The 22,094-nt window shown below is 35.0% G+C and overlaps 1 protein-coding gene across 1 annotated transcript in view; it reads left to right on the forward strand.

The window, feature by feature from the left end:
• The window catches only part of LOC139767927 (uncharacterized), a 96,773-nt gene that overhangs the window by 44,571 nt on the left and 30,108 nt on the right, over window positions 1-22,094 (forward strand). The window contains exon 3 of the mRNA XM_071697678.1: window positions 9,881-10,201. Coding sequence (XP_071553779.1) covers window positions 9,881-10,201 — 321 coding nt within the window. The remainder of the gene's footprint in view (window positions 1-9,880; window positions 10,202-22,094) is intronic.

The following is a 22,094-nucleotide window of genomic DNA, read 5'->3' on the forward strand; positions in this document are numbered from 1 at the left end:
TAAGATGTCTAAAAGATGTCTTTTAGACGACTTATATGTCTCGATTTTGGACAGGCGTGCTGTCTGGGTATACTTACACAAATCGCTTATCGCGGTAATTATTAATCAACTCGTGATAATCATAAAATTGGAAACGAATGTGTCTGTTGGACATCTTGTCTCTACATCTCCTACTGCGCGATCGTATTTCGAAAAGTAATATGACATACTTTTTTTCTTCTTACAATTTTAATGGCACCCGATCCTCAGCAAAGTTCGATATGGCCAAAATCAGAAACGAAAATGGTTGTGAATTCAGTAAGCAATGTTGGCATAAGTGAGCCAATAGTAAATCGATAAAAGTGCGTTCCGAATACGGGCCCTTCATGTGGCGGAGCAAATGCGGAATAGTTTAGTAACAGCGTCTACCCGCCGGCCGCCCGTTCCGTCCCTCCGAAGCCTCATCACCAGTCGTCGCTGGTCGTCGCACGAATGATTGAACGGTGACTCCCGCCTAAATAATAACGTACGCGGTACGCGTCGCAGGTCGCAGGTTAGGTTAGTAGGCGGTGCGGGGTGCGGGCACTGCGGGCCAGTGTCGGTAACGGTAAGCAAGTTGTTTACGAGCGTTCGTTTCTTGTCTTTCAAAGTAAGTAGTTATATTGATAAACGCTTTTGACCAAATCGAACCCGAGAGGGGATCGGGGCGATCGGGCGCCATCATAACGAAGAAGATCGATAAACGCTCGATACGTCACAAGGCTCAAGGCTCCGCGCGTTGACATAACAATTCCCTCCGGCGATCCGTGTAGGTACTATACTTCGCGTTCATTCACGAAAACGTCGAACGAATTATATTTATACCCGTGAAAGATTTATTTCGCGCACGAGATGTGAATATTTGTTAAGATTTGTTTATTATGATAATTTACAAGATCGACGAATTGTAGCGTCGTGTGATTATTCTTTCGTGTGTCATTTTATCATAATATAATAAAATCGACGCTTACCGTTAATAAGAGAGTCGTGCAAGACATTGTACAATTGTCATATTCTGCTAATTAGTATCGCGTGTAAATTAATTGAATTTTCGCTGTGCTATGTGTGTGTAATGAAGAAATCTAACAGGAGGAGAAAGCCTGAAGGGCCTGAAGGTATGGAGTACCATGGGTGAGTGACTTATTCGTCACATTATTTGTTGCTAAAGAAATAATTATTGTAAATTGTAAATACGAAAGAATAATAATTTTTATTCGCTATATTGCTTCTATTTTAATTTTATAAAGAGACATTGCAAAAAATTACTTAAAATACCTGTGTTAATAAATACTTGTCGCTTATAAATCGTTAATAGAATTTATATAAATTGATTAATTACACAGGATAATGGTTCCTAATTATTTATAAAGAATGATAATAGGATCGTGGAAGAGGATAATAACAAACGCAGCGATTCATGCCATTGAAATATATTTTTATGCTGTCTAAATGTCTTACATAATCTTAGCTAGATCATGCTTTTATGTATTTTGCTATAAATTCTTCAAACTTAATAACGTTCGAAACAAACATTTTTTTTTTAATTTTTTTGCAATATTATTGAAAAAATAAAATTGATAGATTTTTCCAACAGTAACGTTAACTTTATTGCGCAACGCGTAATATTCCTTGACAATTGATGATAAATGAATATTGATGCGCCATAAACGCGACATTTACGGCATCAATTATCGAGAAATTATTTATCGCACAGTGCAAAATCTCTGCATCTCGATGACGCGTTTTACATCCGCTACATCCGTTTCGGTTTTACGCTGAAAATCGGCTCCAAGCGCGAAGAAATAAAATGACTATCTGAAATAAAGCATCGTATCGTACGACGTAAAGGGCGATGACAAAAGCACAATGGGAGCAAAATGGTGCTCCGTATTTATAGTCAGAGTAACGACGCATAAAACGTTATCTACCGATTAATGGAAAAATATAAAATAGTAACGTTAAAAATTTATCTTCATTCAGGCGCATATGACAAAGAAAAATAGTTAGATCTTACAATGGGAGATCCTGTTTCAATATTACGATCTTATTTTCCGATATCGTAATTAACGTAATAGTACAATTAATGTCGATATCTAAATTTATGCATGTTTACTTTCATAATTAGATAGATTCGTACATATGAATGTAACTTGTTTATATTGTAGCTATCTCGCTAACAAAAATTTATCCTAAAAACGATTTAGTATATCCAATTAGAAAACTTTTTAATATAATTTATGAATTCGGGAAGTTTTTTAAATTTCTTATCTGGATTTTAATTACCCATTAGTTATCGTTGTATCTCATTAAGAAGAATTTCTTGCTAGAAAGCGTGGATATTTAAAACATTACAATAATAGAAAAAACTTATGTCTCTTTGCGAAAAAATTTATTTTTCAACCATGAAAATCATCGAGATGAGATTTTCTCTTGGATCTCGTTTTTTATCTCCTATGCGGTTTCAGCGGATCATCCGGGTCACTGACCGTCCTTCCGAGAACATGAATACATACAGAAAAGGATGAGAGGTAAGTCCTCGCGGTGACGTCTTCCGTTTGCGAGCCTCGTTTAAATTCTGCGTTAATTAAACTTAAATCCCGTTTCCTTCTTGAATAATCATCTGGTTGAATACAAAGTTGCGTCACAGTCCAGTATTAAATATTACGAATGTTACATTGTCACGTTGTATCTTCCAATTATTTAGAATAGAAACACGGCCTCATATGGAATTAGAATATGCGCGAACGACGGTCGTTTAATAACTGAAAATACGTGTAATAAAATTGATGAACATTGAACATTGCATTTCGAATAAATCCATTATATCATGACAAGAATATATAATTTTGTACATTATATAAATACTTTTGCTGATGAAAACAGGATAATACCTAAAGGCATACGGCAAATTTTGTGCGTAAGAATATTAGATATAATTCTGAATCGATAAACAGCGTTCGAAATTTTAACGTATTTACATGACATGTTAACACAATCTCTTTTTTTTATTAGTGAAATATTATCAGTATTTAAACTGATGTGACCATTCATGTACACACAGATTATTTTAAGATTAACGATAATAATGCGCATTCAATAAATTTTCAAAGAGCCTGTTACGATCGTGGCTCGTTGCCAGATGCATTTTGCGTTAAAAAAAAACGCCATGAAAACCTCTCGATATATCTTATGCGAATCCTTCGCGATGTTCTCTAAGTGGCGTGCAATTTTGCGAAACGGAAACGCTCCTCTAATGCACTCGCGCAATTATGAAATCTCAAGTCTCGCACGACGTGCAGAAACGCGACGGGCAAGAAACTCAGACGGGAAATCTCTGCTCTTTCAACGAAATTCTCTTTGTCCGAAGGAGCGATGTAAGAAGTCGTGAGTGGCCGACTTGACAAATTATTGTCAGTCGCATTCGAGCCACTCTGCCGCTTCTTTCCTGTCAAACTGCGAAATGGGGGCGTATATCAGAAGAACGGGCGTACCGGCAGACAGACACTTTCCCTCGGAAACGCCATCGTACTGAAATATTGGCGACTTGCCGTTTCAGCAGTTATGCTTACATCGGTCTTACGACGGAAGATCGCGGACATGCATTTTTCATTGCCAAATAATGCAGTATGTGATCTGTCAGCCCTAATTATTTCTGTAACAATCCTGTATGATTAAAGTATTTAGTACAATTGTTTACATGACCGCTTGCATAAGTTGTCAGGCAATGCAGTGAAGTAAAAGTAACAAACAAAACATATTTTACCTCGTTATTTATGCGTTAGCAATGTTAAATAATGCTGGAAAAAGTAAAATTTCAATTGCGAATATTTTATTATAAATATGTACGTAATGCAATCATTACACAGGATCGTATAAATTCATATTTATTTCTCTCTTTATATAATAAACCTCACCGATATAATAAACCTCACATTCTTCATTTGGCTTATGACATTTTGCACATTACATTTATATATTTTACGCATTCTCTCTCGCATTTTCTCTCACTTTTAATCTTCATCAAAGTAACATATCAGAAAAAATATTGTCAGCTTTTAGATATTTATCATTATTATGTGGTGACAACGTATCCACATAAAATCAATTAATCAAAAATGATTCAGTGACACAAATTGCCGAATACAGTGTAATTGCCGTGTAATTCTCATTACATCGGTTAACACGAACGGATTAACTTCCCGTTCTTTCGCGCGAAAGATTTAAAAAGACATTTATGAGCAGCATCGCTATTGATGGCGAAAACGTGCCTTGAAGCTGAACCCCGCATACAATACACCCGCCATCTCTGTTTACCATTACTTAAAGCACTTGTCACGTACGGGAAACTCGCGTATATACGAAACGCTGGCATTTACACAGGATCTTTCGCTATTTAAGCCGTATAAATCACGAAACATTGTGCTTTTCTTAGATGGAAACCGTTTCAAAAGTACGCATCCAAACACACCATCAGCGTTTGGATAACTTTGGCTTCTCCGCTCGTTCCGAAATCAAATGACCCGTTTCACTCGGTTCTGACGGGTGCATTTAAATCTGTTTTATCCGAGAAAATCCTCGAAGACATCTAGCAACTTAAATAATTCCCCATCAATCCCCAATCAATTTGCACAGAGGTGCAATATTAATAATTAATTTACAAGAAGAGAAAGAAATATCTTTTTAACACTTTATATTTTTATCTCAGATTTTATTTAAATGCAAATTAATTTATTTAATTGTACAATTCTTTTGCCAACTGGCATGCTTCGTAAATGAGTGTATAAAATATAGACTCTTATTTCATATTATGTAAAAAATTATAATACGAGTAATGATGAAATAATTATGATAATTTTAATAAAACTTAACAAAACATTAATTACCAAAATACTAAATACTTATACATATATATGTATATACACGTTATAAGTATTTCTATTGAATGTCTTTCACGTATTAAATTTCACGCTTTTTTAACGCCAAAGATTCAGCAGTCGATTTTCGCACTGGTGATCGAAATGAAATTCATACGAACATGTCTCGTTGAAATAGGTAATCGAACGGCTTGATTTCCTTCTTTGCAAGTCAAATAGTCGCCTTTGCTTTACGAATTATTCATATTACCTTTTTTAATTACGATCCAGTTAAATGTTCTACATTTAATGAATTGCGTCATTTTCGAAAGAGAGATCAATACCGATATGTTGAATATTCTTTCCATTTAACTGGGCCCCGTGATTTTCGTATTTCTATATTCTATTACATTTTCAAAAATAGATCTTTTTTATCTTTTTATATCGTTATCTTTTTATATTGTTACAATACCATCTCAGTGGATATTATCGCATCTTATAATATGATGTTATAAATTATTTTATATCACTGCTGGCGTTCCCTTCAATAGTACCTTTATAATTCGCTGTAATAGGATAACATTGACTCCAATACGATAACAACTCACGTTCGAGAAGTGAAGCTATTATTAAACTTCGTTCGTCCGTTCCAGAATTTAGATCCAATTACGGTAAAAGCGTATCGCGCGCTAACGCCGGCTGCCACCACCCTACCGCGGTAATCTTAAAATCACATAAAACATTCAGAAGACCCGTCGAGGAAATAGTCCAGGAAACGTAGTTCCGAAAGTCATTGAATTATGAAGTGGGGACAATGGATTACAGGAGGAGGTTGGTTTCCGCGCCGGCTGCGGGTCGGACGAGAGACGCGAAACTTGCAAATCAGTTCGGGCGGGACATTCCGTTTTAATGCGTACCTTCTCTCGTGCACTCTCGAGAACGCGCGAGCGAAACTTAAATAATCACTTCAAGGGACACTCACGTTTCTCCGGTCGGCCGTGACGATGTCTTCAGCCGAGACGTTGGGAGACGATGATAATAAGTTTGATCTCGCGCTCGAGCGGAATACTCAACACAGAAAGCGGAATGCTTTCTGTCGAATTTTTCGTCCAAATCGGGATTCTGATCAGAGGAGTCCTCGCCAGCAATTCTCCGTCCGACAATCTCGGAAAGTTCTACTCGGACTTTGTGATCTTTTCCCGGTCGACTAAACGTGTGGTAGATCCTGAATTTCGGCATGTCGCGTCGGTCATTTTGGAATGCGCATAGTTTCCGCAGTTTTCACGATTTTATTGGCACTCCAAAAGAAGCGCTTAAAAAGTTGTAGATATCTGTTTTGGAAAGAAATGATTGTAAAAAAATGTAAATGTTGTATAAATGAGCGAACACTATGCAGAGTTTTATATAACTAATTTATACAAACTCTTAAAAGAAATCAAGCGACTATACTTCCGCCTGGATGACTTCCAAATTTTTTGTTTTCTTTTGCGTTTTTGTTCGTGCGCGAAAAATAGTAAATTTTTCTCTCAAAACATTTCTGGCAATGCTACGTTCGAGCATTTGGCCGAAATAATTTTCCGTTTCCGAAGAAAATATTTCGGATTTCCTAGCGACATGTGTCTTGTATTGCTATTCTTCTTCGAAATTAATCTTACTTTTACCTCCTTTTGCCGAAAAAATTCCGTCTTCTATTGAAAATGTTTCATTTGTTATTCACAGATCGGCAGAAATTCCTTCTCAAAGGGAAAAGGCATTCGACTGCATTTTTGCAAATTCTTTGATGTCAATTCTTCGTAGTTTCGATCGATATAAAATTTGCCTTGTCCAAGAAGATACATTGAATTTTAGTTTAGAGAAATTCTCACATTGTCGGCGGCGGCGGTTTTCCGCGGATTTGCATCTTTCGGTCGAAAACGCTAAATTCCTCTTAGGGCAAATCTCACGTTGAATCCGTGAAGAAATCCGTTCAATCTGTTGCATGGCATGACCTATGACTTTCCACGATTTATTTCGTGCTCTTTCTCACAACCCAAATCGAGATTTTCTTCCCTCTCGTGCCTGTCTTATATAACTTGATGAAAGTTTAAGTCTTTCTTTAAATTATTTCACAATTCACTCGCTTTTCACCAGTTAAACTTATTGTTAAAAAAAATTATTGATTTTTAAACTGCAATAATTTTTAATAAATTTTTAACACGTAATTGTTTGATAAAAAAGTCGATAAAGCTCCAAATGAAGTAAAACTGCAGAATTTTTTTGTGTATAATAAAGAATAAACATTCGTTTGGCTGAACGTTTTTCCGACTATTCGTGCGATTACTCATGGATTTTTTTCCAACAAAAAATAGATAGGAATGTTTCGGGATGTGACGTTTTATTATTTTTCCGATATCGTGTGCAACGCTTTATGTGTTGTCTTGCGGAAACGTGTATGAGAATTTTTCTAATTGCCGTAACGTGCCAAATATTAGTTTTGGTTGTATTTACCCTTCACGTCAAACCGCGAGCACATGGAAAATTTGGACGATATATGTTATTATTGCTTGCGGTTACGTCCAATATTTTTCAAATATTCATTTCAGCGCTCAATCAGTGTTTTTAGCAATTTCCTCCACATTTATCAATAACATTTAAATTAACGTTACGGTTTTTTCTGCGTAAAAGCATACGCTTTTTATAAATAAAACTGCGTACGATATATTTTATGAATTCAGATCAATCCGAATCTGCCGTCAATCGGTTAAAATTGAACGTGTATAATATTCAGGTTAAGAAATAATGTTATTGATAGCTCAATGAATAAATACGAACAGCGTGGCACAAGTAAAATTGTCAATTACTTTAATGTACGCTCGTCAAATTAGCCTTGCGCGCGAAAGCAAGGGTAACAAGATTCGCGCCTGGCCAAAGGTTTCCGGAGGCGACTCTGAAAATCCTTGCCAGGGCATCACCTCCGTGCCGGAAGGTTGATCCTTTGCGGTCAACCCGAGCGTGCATTTTCCAGCTTGAAATATAACAAGAAAACAGAGTGCGCGCGCGCGACGGCGCGTTTTCCGCCGGTTTGCCAGATGCTTTTTCATAATGGGATCAACGTTTACCTGTAGGATTTAATTACGTGAATCTGCTGCCCGGAATAACGAGCGTCTTCGTTCAGCAAAAAGGATCGAGATAAAAAGTGGGAAGAGGATCGAGAGGAGAAATGATAGGATTCGCGCGATACAATTGATCCAATTCAATTACGAGACAGCCGTGCTGGCGCACAAGCTTACTAGTAAAAATCGATGTAATTGCACTCGTCCTCCGTGCTGGACTTGGCCGAAAATTGGATTTCTTGTCGCCGCAAATCCTCCAACAGCTCTCACGACATCGTCGTTTAGTCCACCGCATCTTTAATTATCCGTTTCTGCGTTACCTTTGAGCTCCTGCAACATTTAGTTAGTAACACGTACGCATAAAATTCCATCAGTAGAAACATTAACCATTTATAATTTTAATTGAAAAAAATTAAAATTTTACAGAACGCATACACATAATAATGAGCTGCAACTGCTGCAAGTATACTTGGAATTGTCAGATAATAATTAAACTATATAAAATGTCTTAAATTTTTCAAATTTAAATTTTATATTGTAATAAATCTGTATATAGTTTGTATAAATATAGTAACTGTGTGCCATAAGTTATTTTCAGTAGAATTTTTTATATTTTTATTTTTAATAGAAACATAATGAAAAAGTATTAGTATGTGTGTGTTTCAAACTAAAAAACTTAAAGAAGAAGGATAAACAAATAGTTGAACAAATTTTGCTACATTCTTCTTCGAGATTCGATAAATATTCTTTAAAAAGCTACTTTCATGAGTTTATGACAATGATTTGCGTGACTGAAGTGAGCAATAATGATTAATGAAGTTAGAGATTCCCTTGTTAGCAATAACGATTAATAAAGTTAGCGATTTCCTTGTGCGCAACAATCGATGGTACTTTGATGTTAACTAATCAGTGTTCGTATCTTCGATCGCAAAGCGATATCAAATGATTTATAATTCCTTTCATCTCGTTCCACCTCTTTGACGTAACTACGAATCGCATATACATTGATACCAAACAATGATTCGCGAAAGCTGTTCGAACATCAAACACAGACGAGGCAGGGCCTCTAATGAAGCATCCTGCGGACTCAAGTATTCTATCGTATATTGTCTTCGCATTATGAACACGTGATCGTTTGTGTTTACATTAGTTCATACGTTAGAATTGAAGACGAGCAGCGTCTTTAATCATTTCTCCCATACATCTTTAATCTCTATATTATTTACTGTCATTTGTCGTTATAATAATCGTATATTACTTACAATTAGTTTAACAGTTGATGACATTTGCTTCATCAGCTGAAGAAGCACTCTTGATATCGTAATTACTATTACTCGTAATAACATTTAAAATAATTTAAAGTTTACTGCAAAATCTTGTGTATTTATTTGTTATTTAGATAGTCTTTCATTTCTGATGACTGCGAATATCTCTTTCTCTCTTTCTTCCCGCATAATTATTTTTCTGAAACTAACGAATCCACACTTCTCTATTGATCCACCATCGTGCAGGAGGGATTACACCCATCGCCGAACCCGTCTCATCAGAGCGTGGATCGCGCATATCTTTATGCTTGCACGAGGATGCACACGCGACACATCTCGTACATGACACAAGAAGAAGGACCCCTCGACAGGCAAACAGCCCCGAATCAAGCCTCGAGCTCTTTTGTCTCCAACCTCGCGAAAGAGAAATGCGAGCACGGTTACGTCACAGAAAAATGAGAGGAAACTGACGATAAAAGAGAAAGAATAAAAAGAGAGGAGAAATAGATGGTGAAAAATCGAGAGACGAGAGAGATATGAGGAAAAAGACGAAATGTAAGAATGCGGATGTAAGGACTCAGCGGGATATCGGTAAAATCGGGAAGATATTGTCGACTGATCACGAGAGCGAGTCTCTCTTTCTGTCTTCCAGGCACGGCGGAGACAGACGCGGTACAAGCGCTCTTGGCCCGTTACCTTCAGCGTCGCCTTCAAGGCTCTCAGCTGTCGACGCCGCCGCCGCCGTCGGTCCTCTTCAGTAATGATCATCGAGCCCGCGTCCGACAGGCCACTCAGAGAGGTCCACCCAGCAACAGTCTTGTCTCGAGAAATGTCAGCGACAGTGATGGAGACCACCGTCCCGTCCCTGAGGATTACGACGATTACGAGGACGACCTCGAGGGCTACGAGGACAGCGAGAGGAGCAGAACCAGATTCGATCTCTTGGCGGGTAAATCGCGACTCACCTTGAACAGTAACTGCGACCGATAGGGAGAGAGGCTTATCGTTCCTTATGAGATACCTTTAATTGGAGATCGACGTTCTTCTGTTGCGTCCATTATCTCGTTTTCTTTCTTGAATGGCAAAAAAGATCTTGTTATATGTGATGGAATGCGGACCTAAAGAAAAAGAGAGAAAGAGAGAATGCTCTTGTGCTGATATGGGCATAGATCGTGATATCGGCGATAGGTTGTTTCTCAAAGATTTCGAGCAAGATAGAAAGATAGGAGAATACGCAATATTTTTACATTATTCTGGGATAAACGATAATAGTTTTAGAAGTACCTGATCAATTTTTGCTCTATATGCTTTCTGAACGTAGAATCAATCTAATTACATATATGTATATAGATGTCATATATCTATACATCTCAAAACAAGTCCAAACTATCTATGTTTTAAGATAAAATGAATGATCCTAATTTTTGAAAATGGCTTGAAGATTGGATAATGTTTTAAATTAAATTATCATATTACTATGTGTTAATGCTAACACGTATTAGCATCATCTCATTTTGATGCCATAAGCAATTACAGTTTTGAAAAAAAAGTCAATTATCATATCATCTACATACATATTCCACATAGCTTTATTATTAATACATTACAGCAATCGTAGTAAATTTTATTGCACATGCATCGAAAAAGAAATCTGAAATTTTGCTAGAGATACTTCTTTCTTTGTCTTGATTTGGTAATTTGTTCCTGTATATAATATATTTTTTATCGTTTAAAATTAACATAAATATATAAACATATACTTAATAATTTAATAATATTAATTTATAATAATTTATTTAAAAAATAAAACTTTTTTTCTTGCAAAAGACAAGGGTAGGCATCCTATAATATTTTATGCATACGGTGACGGTTGTAAAAAAGCACATCAAAAGTCATACTTGGGCAAGTTTTGTTTCCTCTACAGCAGTGCAACAAAATTACCGTCAATCGACTGTAATGCGATGACAAAGGTTTAGGGAAGCGTGCATTGACGTCACGATGCGCTGCTTCTGTTCCTAGCTTTGAGTCGCACTGAACCGTAGTGAATCGTTCAGGATCGGGCATACATAGAACTGCATCGACAGCACGCTCTAAATCGTACGTGGTGTCGTGACACGGTTTTACGACCACCGACACGAATTCGATCCCATCGATTTTGACTTTTTAACGAATTAGCATAATTTCTGTAGTCTAGCTGTAAGCTCTAATACCAACTATACTAGAATAATATGATAATAAAATCATAACACAATAATTTTTAGATTTAATTTTAAAGGTATAATGAATGAGATCGCATTCAAAATTAGATTGGTAGTTCAAAAACGGATAAAGAACAATGCAACTAAAATAATTGTATTTTAATATTGAAACTAATTTTATTATTATTTTGATGAAAAATAACGATATCAAATATATGCAAAATCTATCTTCCATGAATCTTTCATGTGCAATATGAAAATATATTTTTTAACGTAAAAGAAGATAACATTATTATGAAACATAATGGAACGTTTGAAAGCCCGAAACAACATTTTTCCTGATATATGTCGGGAATTGTTAGGTAAAGGAATATAGGTCTGAAAATCCGGATGGGATTCGACGAGAAATAAGCAATATAGTACAGAGAAAATAGTGATGAAAGTTGGGCAAGTACGTAAAATCGAACGGGATCGACATAGGATAGTTTTACGTTGTTCCTATCGGTTTTCTGTTTCAAAGCTTTGACGCGGCTTTCGCAGTCACGACGCGCGGATGGATTTTTCAATCTGAGTAATACCTGCTCTAGCGATTCGTTTTGCACCGAATTGGGCGATAATTTAATTTCTCTTTGTTTTCAGTAAAAGTCTGGGTATATCGCACACGTCAAATAATTCATGTACTTCCAAAATTTCTGTGACGCACTCGGTCATTCGGTATTATATAAAAGTCGGTGAAATATCGACAAGCAGTGTTTTTATATATTTTTAACGATACATAAATGTGGAACTAATCCATGTTTCGATAATTTCCACAAATTGTATTTCGAGTATTACAAAATTGAAGCATTGTACGATATTGTATGAAAATATAACGTTAAATAATGCAATATTAAGCTTCTCATTTAAGGTAAGGGATAGGTTTGTTATTTAAGGAAAATAGGTTTATACAAAGCTTCACATATTTCTACATTACGATAAATCTAATGAAAATGCAAATCATATTTATGAATGCAATTATCATATTCAGGAACAATATTTAATTCAATTCCGTCTTTATTCAGCGAGAAAAATAACTTTATTTGATTTAATGACCTGAAAAAAAATTTATCTTTTTTACCATTAAAACATTTTCTTCAGTTTAAAAGCGTACATTGAGTAAAGAAACTGTAAAAGAAACTTTGTTACACAGTCACAGAAACTTTAAAATTCAATGGAACGTACATGGTGGTAGAGAGGTTGTTTCAATAGAATCAACTTTCCCGAGAAATCCTATGTTATACGAATACATATAACTTTATCATGATTCCGATAAAAGTAATATATAATTGATAAGATCGATATGAATTTAATACTGCATTCTAATCAATATGTTTGATGTTATTTTTGTTCATGTATCGGAAAATGCTGACGGCATGACAGGCAAAATATAGTATTTGTTATAACGGGTGCTGACAAAGAACTGCCATTTGCGAATAGTTCGAGAGATGTGTGACATAATGGGGGCACCGTAGAGAAAAACCGAAATTATCGACACCCTCTGCATTGTGTCAATATTTTTCCTTCTTGCCCACTTGTTCTTCGTCCATATACTCTTTTTTTCGTAGCGAAATGATTTCGCGAACGCAATTCCTTTTTTACCGTCCGGCGATTTAACTCCACGAATTCGATATTCCATCGGCCGCGCTGTCGTGGATTTAATTGAGCACAAGGGGTTTCGATATTCGTCGAATGCAATATGCAATCGAGCGACCTATCCAATCAAATCCTCGTATGCTGTCGGCTGCACTCCGATGCGGCGACAGACTCTTGATAAGTTTTATACGCTGCTCCTTCATTCTTGCGTCGTGATTTCTTTTCGCATTGTCGTATACTCACCTCGAATTTAACGTCGCATGTGTATGTCTTGAATTTTATACGTATATGTAGGTTTTATTTCATATTCTAATTTTATTCGCGACAAATAGTTTCGCAATTATCTGCAAAACTTCTATTATACAAATTAAATAAATTTTAAAAAATGGATAACTATAATATTTATTATAACATTGTCATTATCAACTTTGAAATTGGCAGAAATTTAAAAAACGCGTATTGAACCGATTTTATCTTATCCATTTAAATTACGTTAAATACAGAGTTAAATTAGAAATAGTACAAACAAATAACAGTTATAAAAAAGGTTATAATATGAAAAATCATAGTCAATTGTAAGATTATCCAAGCGCATTATTGTATATTAATTATTAATTTAACATCATGCTATTCATTTTTCAATCATTACTTCGAAGATATGCTTATAAATGCACATATAAGTGATGCAAATATCGCAAGTTTGCTTCTCGATACGCGAAATGTCAGAAACATGGAAATCTGCTTTGCGCAAATTTCATTAATTTTCTTCTCACACGGTTATTCGCGCTATCCAACGATGCTTATGCGGAAAGGGAACGGGAACGGGAACGCGAGCAGAGACAGATCTGGGCGGGATGAAAAGAATTGTCGACGGTACTTAAGATATCACTGCGATGGACCGGTTGTCTCCTAAAGGGAAATGCATTTGCGCGCGGGCCACGCGCAAGCGAGTACTCCCGAAGTCGCCGTGGAACGGCTTGACAAAGACAAATAATGCGCGGTGCTCGCAGATGCATCCCATTCATGCAAATTTTTATGAAATTTTCATGAAGCGGATGCGATACTACGCGCGAAGTTCGAGCGATGTCAAGCATGGCTTGCCCTTGAAGTACCGATATGCTACGCTAATCCGATGCCGCTTAAGCGATTATACGTAGTTGCAAGCACCACCTGAAGCATTTTCGAAAACGCCATTTGTCCCTGTCATAAGTTTACCGATGTGCATATATACATATGCATGTTTGTTGCCACGGATATCCGCCCGCCTTCCGCAATAATCAAGATTGACGATTTGCTCGGTACATTTCGCGGTTAAATAAAGAATGGGAGTTTGGGATATATTGGCTGATTTGAAATATTGCATTTTCAATGGGAAGATGTCACAACTGCAAACTTCTCATTCTTTAATTAGATATATCACAAACACTCTCAAGTACTCGATCATTTGACTGGCAGAATGACCCAAATCTTTCCACTGAACCGTTTGATCATTTTCTCTTTCTTTTATTAAATTGCGCAGTTTTTGATAATTTTTTTGAAAAAAGAAAATTGCTAAATGTTTATCAGAAGAAGTACATGGTTGTAGTCGTATCCTTAATTTTCTATCAAGCATTATTATTTAAAAATAAATTTCTTTTTCTCTGATTAATTTTCTTTTCATAATTATTAAAAAAATTTTAAATATTGTATAATCCTTTTTCTTAACATAATATGTATTCTCTTGAATTCTTTACGGTTGAAAAATTACGTAAATGCATCCAAGCAGCATTCAAAATAAATTATATATCCGTCTTCAAATCTACAGAGAAAACATCTTCCAATTGCAGAAGTGAGCAATTCATCACTCTATTGTTGTGCGTACGAACAATCTCGTCAGCCGCACTGCCAGCGTGCGCGTTTTTCGCGTTGTCTGGATTTTTCCAGAAGTCCAGACAGGTCAATTCGTCGCCCATATAAAACGAGCGCGTAAGCGCTGTACTACATTTGCGCGCCACGAACAAACGCGTACAATCGCGAGAAATCGCGGTGAAATTGCGAACGCGCGCGTTCCGATATCTGTCCGACGATTGTCTACCCTTGCGTTATTGTTCACAATGTTCACCAGCAACGTCGACAGTTGACAGAAATTATCGAGTCTTTCGCGTAACGTATAGCGATCAATATCGCCATCGTGTGCGCGCTTTTGTCGCATTCGCGAGAACGATTGCTACGCATTAAATTAAAGCTGTATGTCATTGTACAGAGTGGTGGATTTTCAATATTTAGCTTGCAGAATACGTCTGAAACAATTATTGTATTATAATGGCGCAATTTGATTAATTAGTCCTTCACTTCTTCTTAGCCCTTAGTGAAAGATTTAACTTCTTAGTGAAAGGTAGATAAATTAAAAAAAGAGAATTATTAGAAGTACATATAATATGAAATTACAAATTGGAAATCTGTTAAATCAGGAATTGTTTTAATAACTTTTTACGCGTACATACGTTGAAATAATTTAATTAAATACTATATTTAATTACATTGCTATATATGTGCTAATATAAATTGGGTAAAATAAATTAAAATATATTTTAACCAAAATTTGATTTCAAAAATTACACATTCAATTTCATAACGATTAACATATTTTACATGCCCGATTAATTTTATTTTTCTTTTATAGAAATATTTCATAGATACCTATATTAATTATTGAGTGCAAATGCTTATTAAAACTATCTGCCAAATTAAACCGCAAAAGCGGATAAATATTAAAATTATTTCTCCATTATTTTGAAAGAAAATTTACTTTGTAAATATTTACCAAATATAATCACCGAGCAGTTTAAAAACAAATATCTGACAGTTCTATAAATCAAAAAGTAAAAATAATTTTCTCTTATTACAATAAAGATACCATCAGTTTTCTTCTATACGTGCTATAATATTAAAATTGTATAAGAAATCAATAAATTTCAATAGAGAGGAGAGGGAAATTAATTTAACCGTTAAAGCGCGACGGTGTTTTTTTCCGGTCGCACCGCAAATAACTGTTTGTGCAAAGTACGTCATTTCAATATTCATCCTACATACACGCACGCGTTCAGATTCAATATTTATTTCAAACGTTATAGAGAAAACGAGATGTATGTATAACGCTTCGCGACATTTCAAAGATAATTTGCAAAAAGAGGATATTTTAAATTTTTGTCGCTTAAGTCAAAGTTATTTGTCAAAGAGAAGAATAAAAAGACAGAGAAAGGATTAACTATCTTTCATCTTAACAGCAGTGTATAAGCTCTTACGATCCAATTATTATGCCACGCTTTAATCTTTCATATCTTTTACGTCACTCCTTACAAGTACTTTTGATCGTAAAAAGGGCGCATTATGTTACGTCATGCGTGAAAAACAACGCACCATACGTTAATGTTAGCATAAAGACGGTCCTTTAGATACTGCAACGAGAATATAGCGGAGTAGATATTCTTGAATTCAACATGCAATTTTCTCTGTATTTCACTACTACTTATATTATTAAACTGCATTATGTGTAAGGGCCGCAAGCCCTTTAATCTTGATTTTCATCACGTTCGCAAGATGGTTGAAACCAAATATCTCCTTTGCAACGTTATGTGTGTTGATGGTAATCAGAGAATAAATATGGATGGTCAACACATACTTTAATCATCTCTCAACGTTTTCAATACTTAACACTTAACATTTAGTACAATCTATAAAATTTTGCAATAGAAAGCATTTTTACCTTAATTCACGTTGTTCATTTTTATTACATAAAATTTATTAAATATTTCTGAAAAATGATTAAAAATTTTTTACACTTTTTAGATAGACATGGTGTTGCAAATCTGTACAGAAATTACATTTATGTAAAATTTATATTTATACAATTCTGTTGATGCTATTTATAAAAATTCTATGTATCACGTGGAAGTACATCTAGACGTTCCATCTCCTTTGTTAAATTACAATATTTTATTAAAAAGCATCATGTAAAGATTTTTATTTAGATTTAAAACTTTCTATTCTAATTCCTACAAAAGCAATATTTTTTCAAATTAAGAAAAAAATGTAATATACAGAACTTCTATATTAAAGATAGATTACGTAAAGCGTATCTGATGACAAATCTAAAAACAGATAAGTTTGGCACCACTCACTGCAGAATTCTATAACATAGTTTACAGAGCTATGACATAGTTTTCAAGCTCATCCGCAGCTTGTGCCAATGTTTAAACGAACTTTAAGTCTGTAAACGTCGCGCATTTCCGCCTGACAACTGTCTACTTTCCTTATTCAAGATTTATTTAACTTGACGAACCATGAAGGCATGTACACATCAATTTCTTACTTCTCACTGCAAAATGTCGTGTTCATACAGTTATTATCATATTAGAAATCACTCAACCATATGTCAAGAAGTTAATGTGAATCGACGAAGCACTTCGTGCAATTACTGTATTTCGTTTTACAACGGTGCAATTTGCATTCGATTTTGTGATTGCAAACATTTCGTACAAATTCGACGAGTAAATATTTAAAACGCAGCACAGCGTATAGCTTCCAAAACTGTTTTGCTAATACGGTTTATTTTTAGTTGATTATAGATCCATGCTGAAAACACGCAATACATGTATGTAGAGAGAGAAATGCTTCAAAATATTAGGAAACCGAAATGTATTAAATCTATAATGTTTAATGTGTAAAATGTGTAAAAAAAAAAAAATAATTGATATACCTACATTGATATACATATATATACATAATATATTGATTGAACAGGGGAATTATATTGTATTATATTCAAACATTTTATTATTCCAATCTCTGACTTGAAAATATATTAAAAATCTTTGAATCTAGTAATTTTTGCTGTAAGGAGTTTGCTTTTAGAAAAAACATTAATAGATATATTGTCACATACTTTAAAGTTTTATAAATTTAACATTTTCTAGTGTTTAATATTGTAAATTTTCTAAATTTGTGAATTTACAGATCTAGATATTTTCTTCATATTTAAGAACAAAAATTTTGAGAATCTTTGAATTCAGTAATTTGTGAATACTTAAAAATTAACACATTTTCTGCGCCATTTTATATAACAAAGTGTAAATTAATGTATATCTTGCTGTACATGTAGAGAAATTTATTTTATATAATGTTTTATTTTATATTCATAATTCACAGAAAGTAAAATTAAATAAGAGTAACATATATTTTTATATTGACAATAACATATTATGTCAGAGTTATGCAAGTAAATTATTATTGATATATGTATGTCAAGTGACGAAGAAGAGTCGAAGCAAAATTGAATTGCATGCATTTTCTTCCAGAAGTTTAGTGACGGTAAACACGATAGCGTTTTGCGTTATACGTTGCGTGCAGTAGGATAGATTTGTAATCAGACCATTTCATTTCGCAAATAGAATTTCGATTCTGCAAACATCTTCCACCACTCTACTTTACACTTCGACGAGCAGCCGAAGCTGCAATCAGATGGGTATCAAGTTAAATTGACTTTCACTTCCACCTTATTTCTCTTCCGTGAAGATCGAATCATCCTCGAATATTTTTGTAATACAAACTTGACAATTAAATTAGTATGAAAATGATCAATATTGACAAATTATAATAACGTGTACTGATTGATTTTAAAATATAAAAATTAGATGAGAAAAATAGATGATGATTCGTGTATTCGACAATTCAACGAGGCAGCCGTTTGTTTTCTAACTGTAACTATTTCAAACTTTTAATCAGTTTATACAATTTCCTGAAATAGAAGTTTGTTCGTATAAACACTAATTAATCAAGTTAGGCGGTTGTGTGGTTTTGTATGATGTGCAGTTTGTAACAGAATATGCATTTGCGTAATCGAGTAGCTGAAGACGCGAGTAACGGTACGAATGTTCGCGCGAATCTCGACATTTAAACACTCTCGTTTCTTACATCACATCAAAAAATAATATTTATAAAATAAATTTTTCTAAGTTTAGTACATGTGTTATTTCTCGAAATTTTCAAGACGAGTAACGTTATTTACAGTTAATCTTCCTTAAAACATTATATAATAAGTAAAATATTTATTCGAAAGGAAAACAAGAATATTACTTATGTTCGATATAAAAGAAACAACGACTTGTATATTTTACTAATTATTCTTTTAATAAGGTATCTTTCGATATGAATCTCAGACAAATAGAGGCATAGAAACTACTTTGCGTAGTCCGCTTCGGGACATCGGTAATAGATAATCGGAACATCCAATTTAATTAAGCAGGCGCAGACAGGATTTACGAGTAGATCCAACAGCGTATTAGACGATGTAACTTACAACTTGTCGCATTAACTAGCATGCCTTCAGCCACGAGTCCGATTTCGCCGTCGACAGACGGCAAAATGGAGACAGGAGAACTCGGGCCTGGTCTTAATTACGCTTCTTGCGCGAATACGCCAAGTATCTAGCGCATACACTCTCGCTGGCCGTCTCCTGCACAACATAATGCGACTGTTATACTAGTCTACTCGACGGAGGCGTCTCGTCAGAAGTGCTCGCAGACGATAATCTAGCGTGAATGTCGACATACGTAGGGACTCGCATTAGCATTCTGATCTCAGGCCGACCATCCTCGCCAGAAGTTCTCCCTGCATATTGTTTCGAGACATACGTTAAGGAAATAACTAATAGCAATGCGATTTCATTAAGTAATTAAAATTAACTTGTTCAGTTGATATACTGTTATAAAAATTATAGAAAAAAAACGTGCATTAAAAATTGATGAAAAGTGATCGTCATATAACACGAGATCGAGATTGCATCTTGATTACAGAGATGTACCTGACAAGACTGTTTTTGTACATACGTATGTTTTTGTCAGTCCTTTGTCGGCTCCTTTTTACGATTTTCTTTGGTTCTTTGGTCTTTATTCCGCGAAAAATATGCTTGTTTGCTTCCTCTTCCTTCCTCTTTCTCCTTACGAAGTTGGGAAAGCCGCTTATACATCGCAGTTAACGGCAGTTGAGTCGTTATTACATACTCGTCAAAGCAATGCACCGTGAGTGCTTTCAAGCGAGTTCCGAGTTGGAGATCTGGCCGAGGCTGATAAGCACTTGGAGACAAAACGGGGCATTATTACGCGATTGTTTCCGGCTGCGCGACTCGCAGGCCCGCCTAAGTGCGATCAAGTCTTCCCGACTCGTCGACCGAAGATCCAGTCGGCTCGCTTTCCCATTCAGCCTGTCCGCCTGTGTACGCGTTGGAAAGGTCAGAATTATCCTCGCTTTGTGCGAGGAAGACGCCTGCCGGGGATACTTCGCGCTTGTCCGCCCCCATGAACCAGCCGTGGTGCTGCGGCGAAGCGTGTAATCGATTTAATACTGCCACTGAAATTCGATCGATCCACCGATTTGCGAGGAATTTCGGAGTGTAAATCGGTTACGTGATTTATTGGGGGTGATTTCGCGCGCCGACGCGCTTGGTAATTTAAAATTGCCTCAAAAATAGATTGGATTGCCTTAAAATGCATAATCGAAAATCGATTACGGCTTTAAATTACATCAATGTATTGTGCAAAATTAAATGTTTCACTGAGGAATTATAAAACAATGTTGTAAACGCCATAACGTGGAAATATTGCAAATTCTGCAAAATGCTCTTAAAATTATTTATTACGAAATAATACATAATACTGGAAATCTTATTTGATTATTTCAACAATTACATAATATAATGTAATTTATAAAAACGCTATTAAGAAGTCCATGTTGTAAGCAACAATTGAGTAAACATTGCAAATCATATTTGTATGACAATTTTCTGAACAGCAACTCTTTTTTTATTTATAGATGTATCATGTTTGTCGCGACATTTTTTGTGCGGTTTGTAAATCAATTTTGACTAAACAAACAATCGATAGAGCGGCAAAGGATCGGAATTAAATTGTAGGAGCGGCGCTATGCGGTAAACCATGTAATCAATTTAATTTGAAAAAAATTTCTATCAACTATTCAACCAATTTATTCGTGGATAAATCCGTTAATTTGATTACACATTTTATCACAAAGTAACTTTTGCTTAATCAAACAGATTAATTTAATCTTGATAAATTTGCACTTTATAGTTAATTGAATAAGTCTCGTGCATAGATTTATTTAAGTCTTGCTCTTGAACATGTGTAACACTCGTTGAAGATATTGAAAATATTTTATTATCGGGAAAAATTAAGCTTTGCAAAAGTATTTTTCCGGCAGCAGATTTTATTATTCAAATAATATGCACGCAGACAATTAATATGCATGAATAATTAATACACTTGATTTCCGTTTTTATACGCTTAAATGGCGCATCGATATTACACGTAATAAATTAATTTAACGAACATTGTTAGAGCGTTTTAACATCAAACTTTTTATAGATACCAAATACGCGTGATCATATAATGTCGACAGTTTATATAAAGCGAGATTTAACTGTAACTGACTGACCATCGGCCGTGATGAATCCAGAATAAATCGCGAGAAATGTATCGTGAAACAAATCCAGTTTACTTTGCCAAGGCCGGCGCTCTGGAGAAAGTAGCATAATATCGACTTGTTAAATGAGAAACTGCTGTTGGTATTTCACGATTTTTTTGTTTGTGAATTAATAATTTGAAATACTGTAGAATAATTATGAGCTATTTATAAGAATATCTTTCATTCATGCCATACTGATAATTAGTTTCGTCCTGTTGATATATACGTAAAAATCTCTCTATTCTCAACATTTTATTTAGAATTATTATATTTTTCAATTATCTTAGGAATCGAATGTATTTCTGGATATCAGGGCAAAATGAAAGAAGAGAAAGAATAATTTTTTTACGAAATAAATTACAAGCTGCAGTTTCTGAAATAATTAGAACATATATTGATCTACATAATTTAATAATGCAACATGTATCAGTTTTTTATTTAATATTAAGTAAAATAAGACATGTGGAACCTCTCAAAGGCGATAGACGACAGGTAATTAGCGGGTCCAATAACGTGCGG

Source organism: Temnothorax nylanderi, unplaced genomic scaffold (assembly GCF_030848795.1).
Source record: "Temnothorax nylanderi isolate EJ_2023f unplaced genomic scaffold, tnyl_v1.0 TNYL_tig0002_pilon, whole genome shotgun sequence".
NCBI lineage: Eukaryota > Metazoa > Arthropoda > Insecta > Hymenoptera > Formicidae > Temnothorax > Temnothorax nylanderi.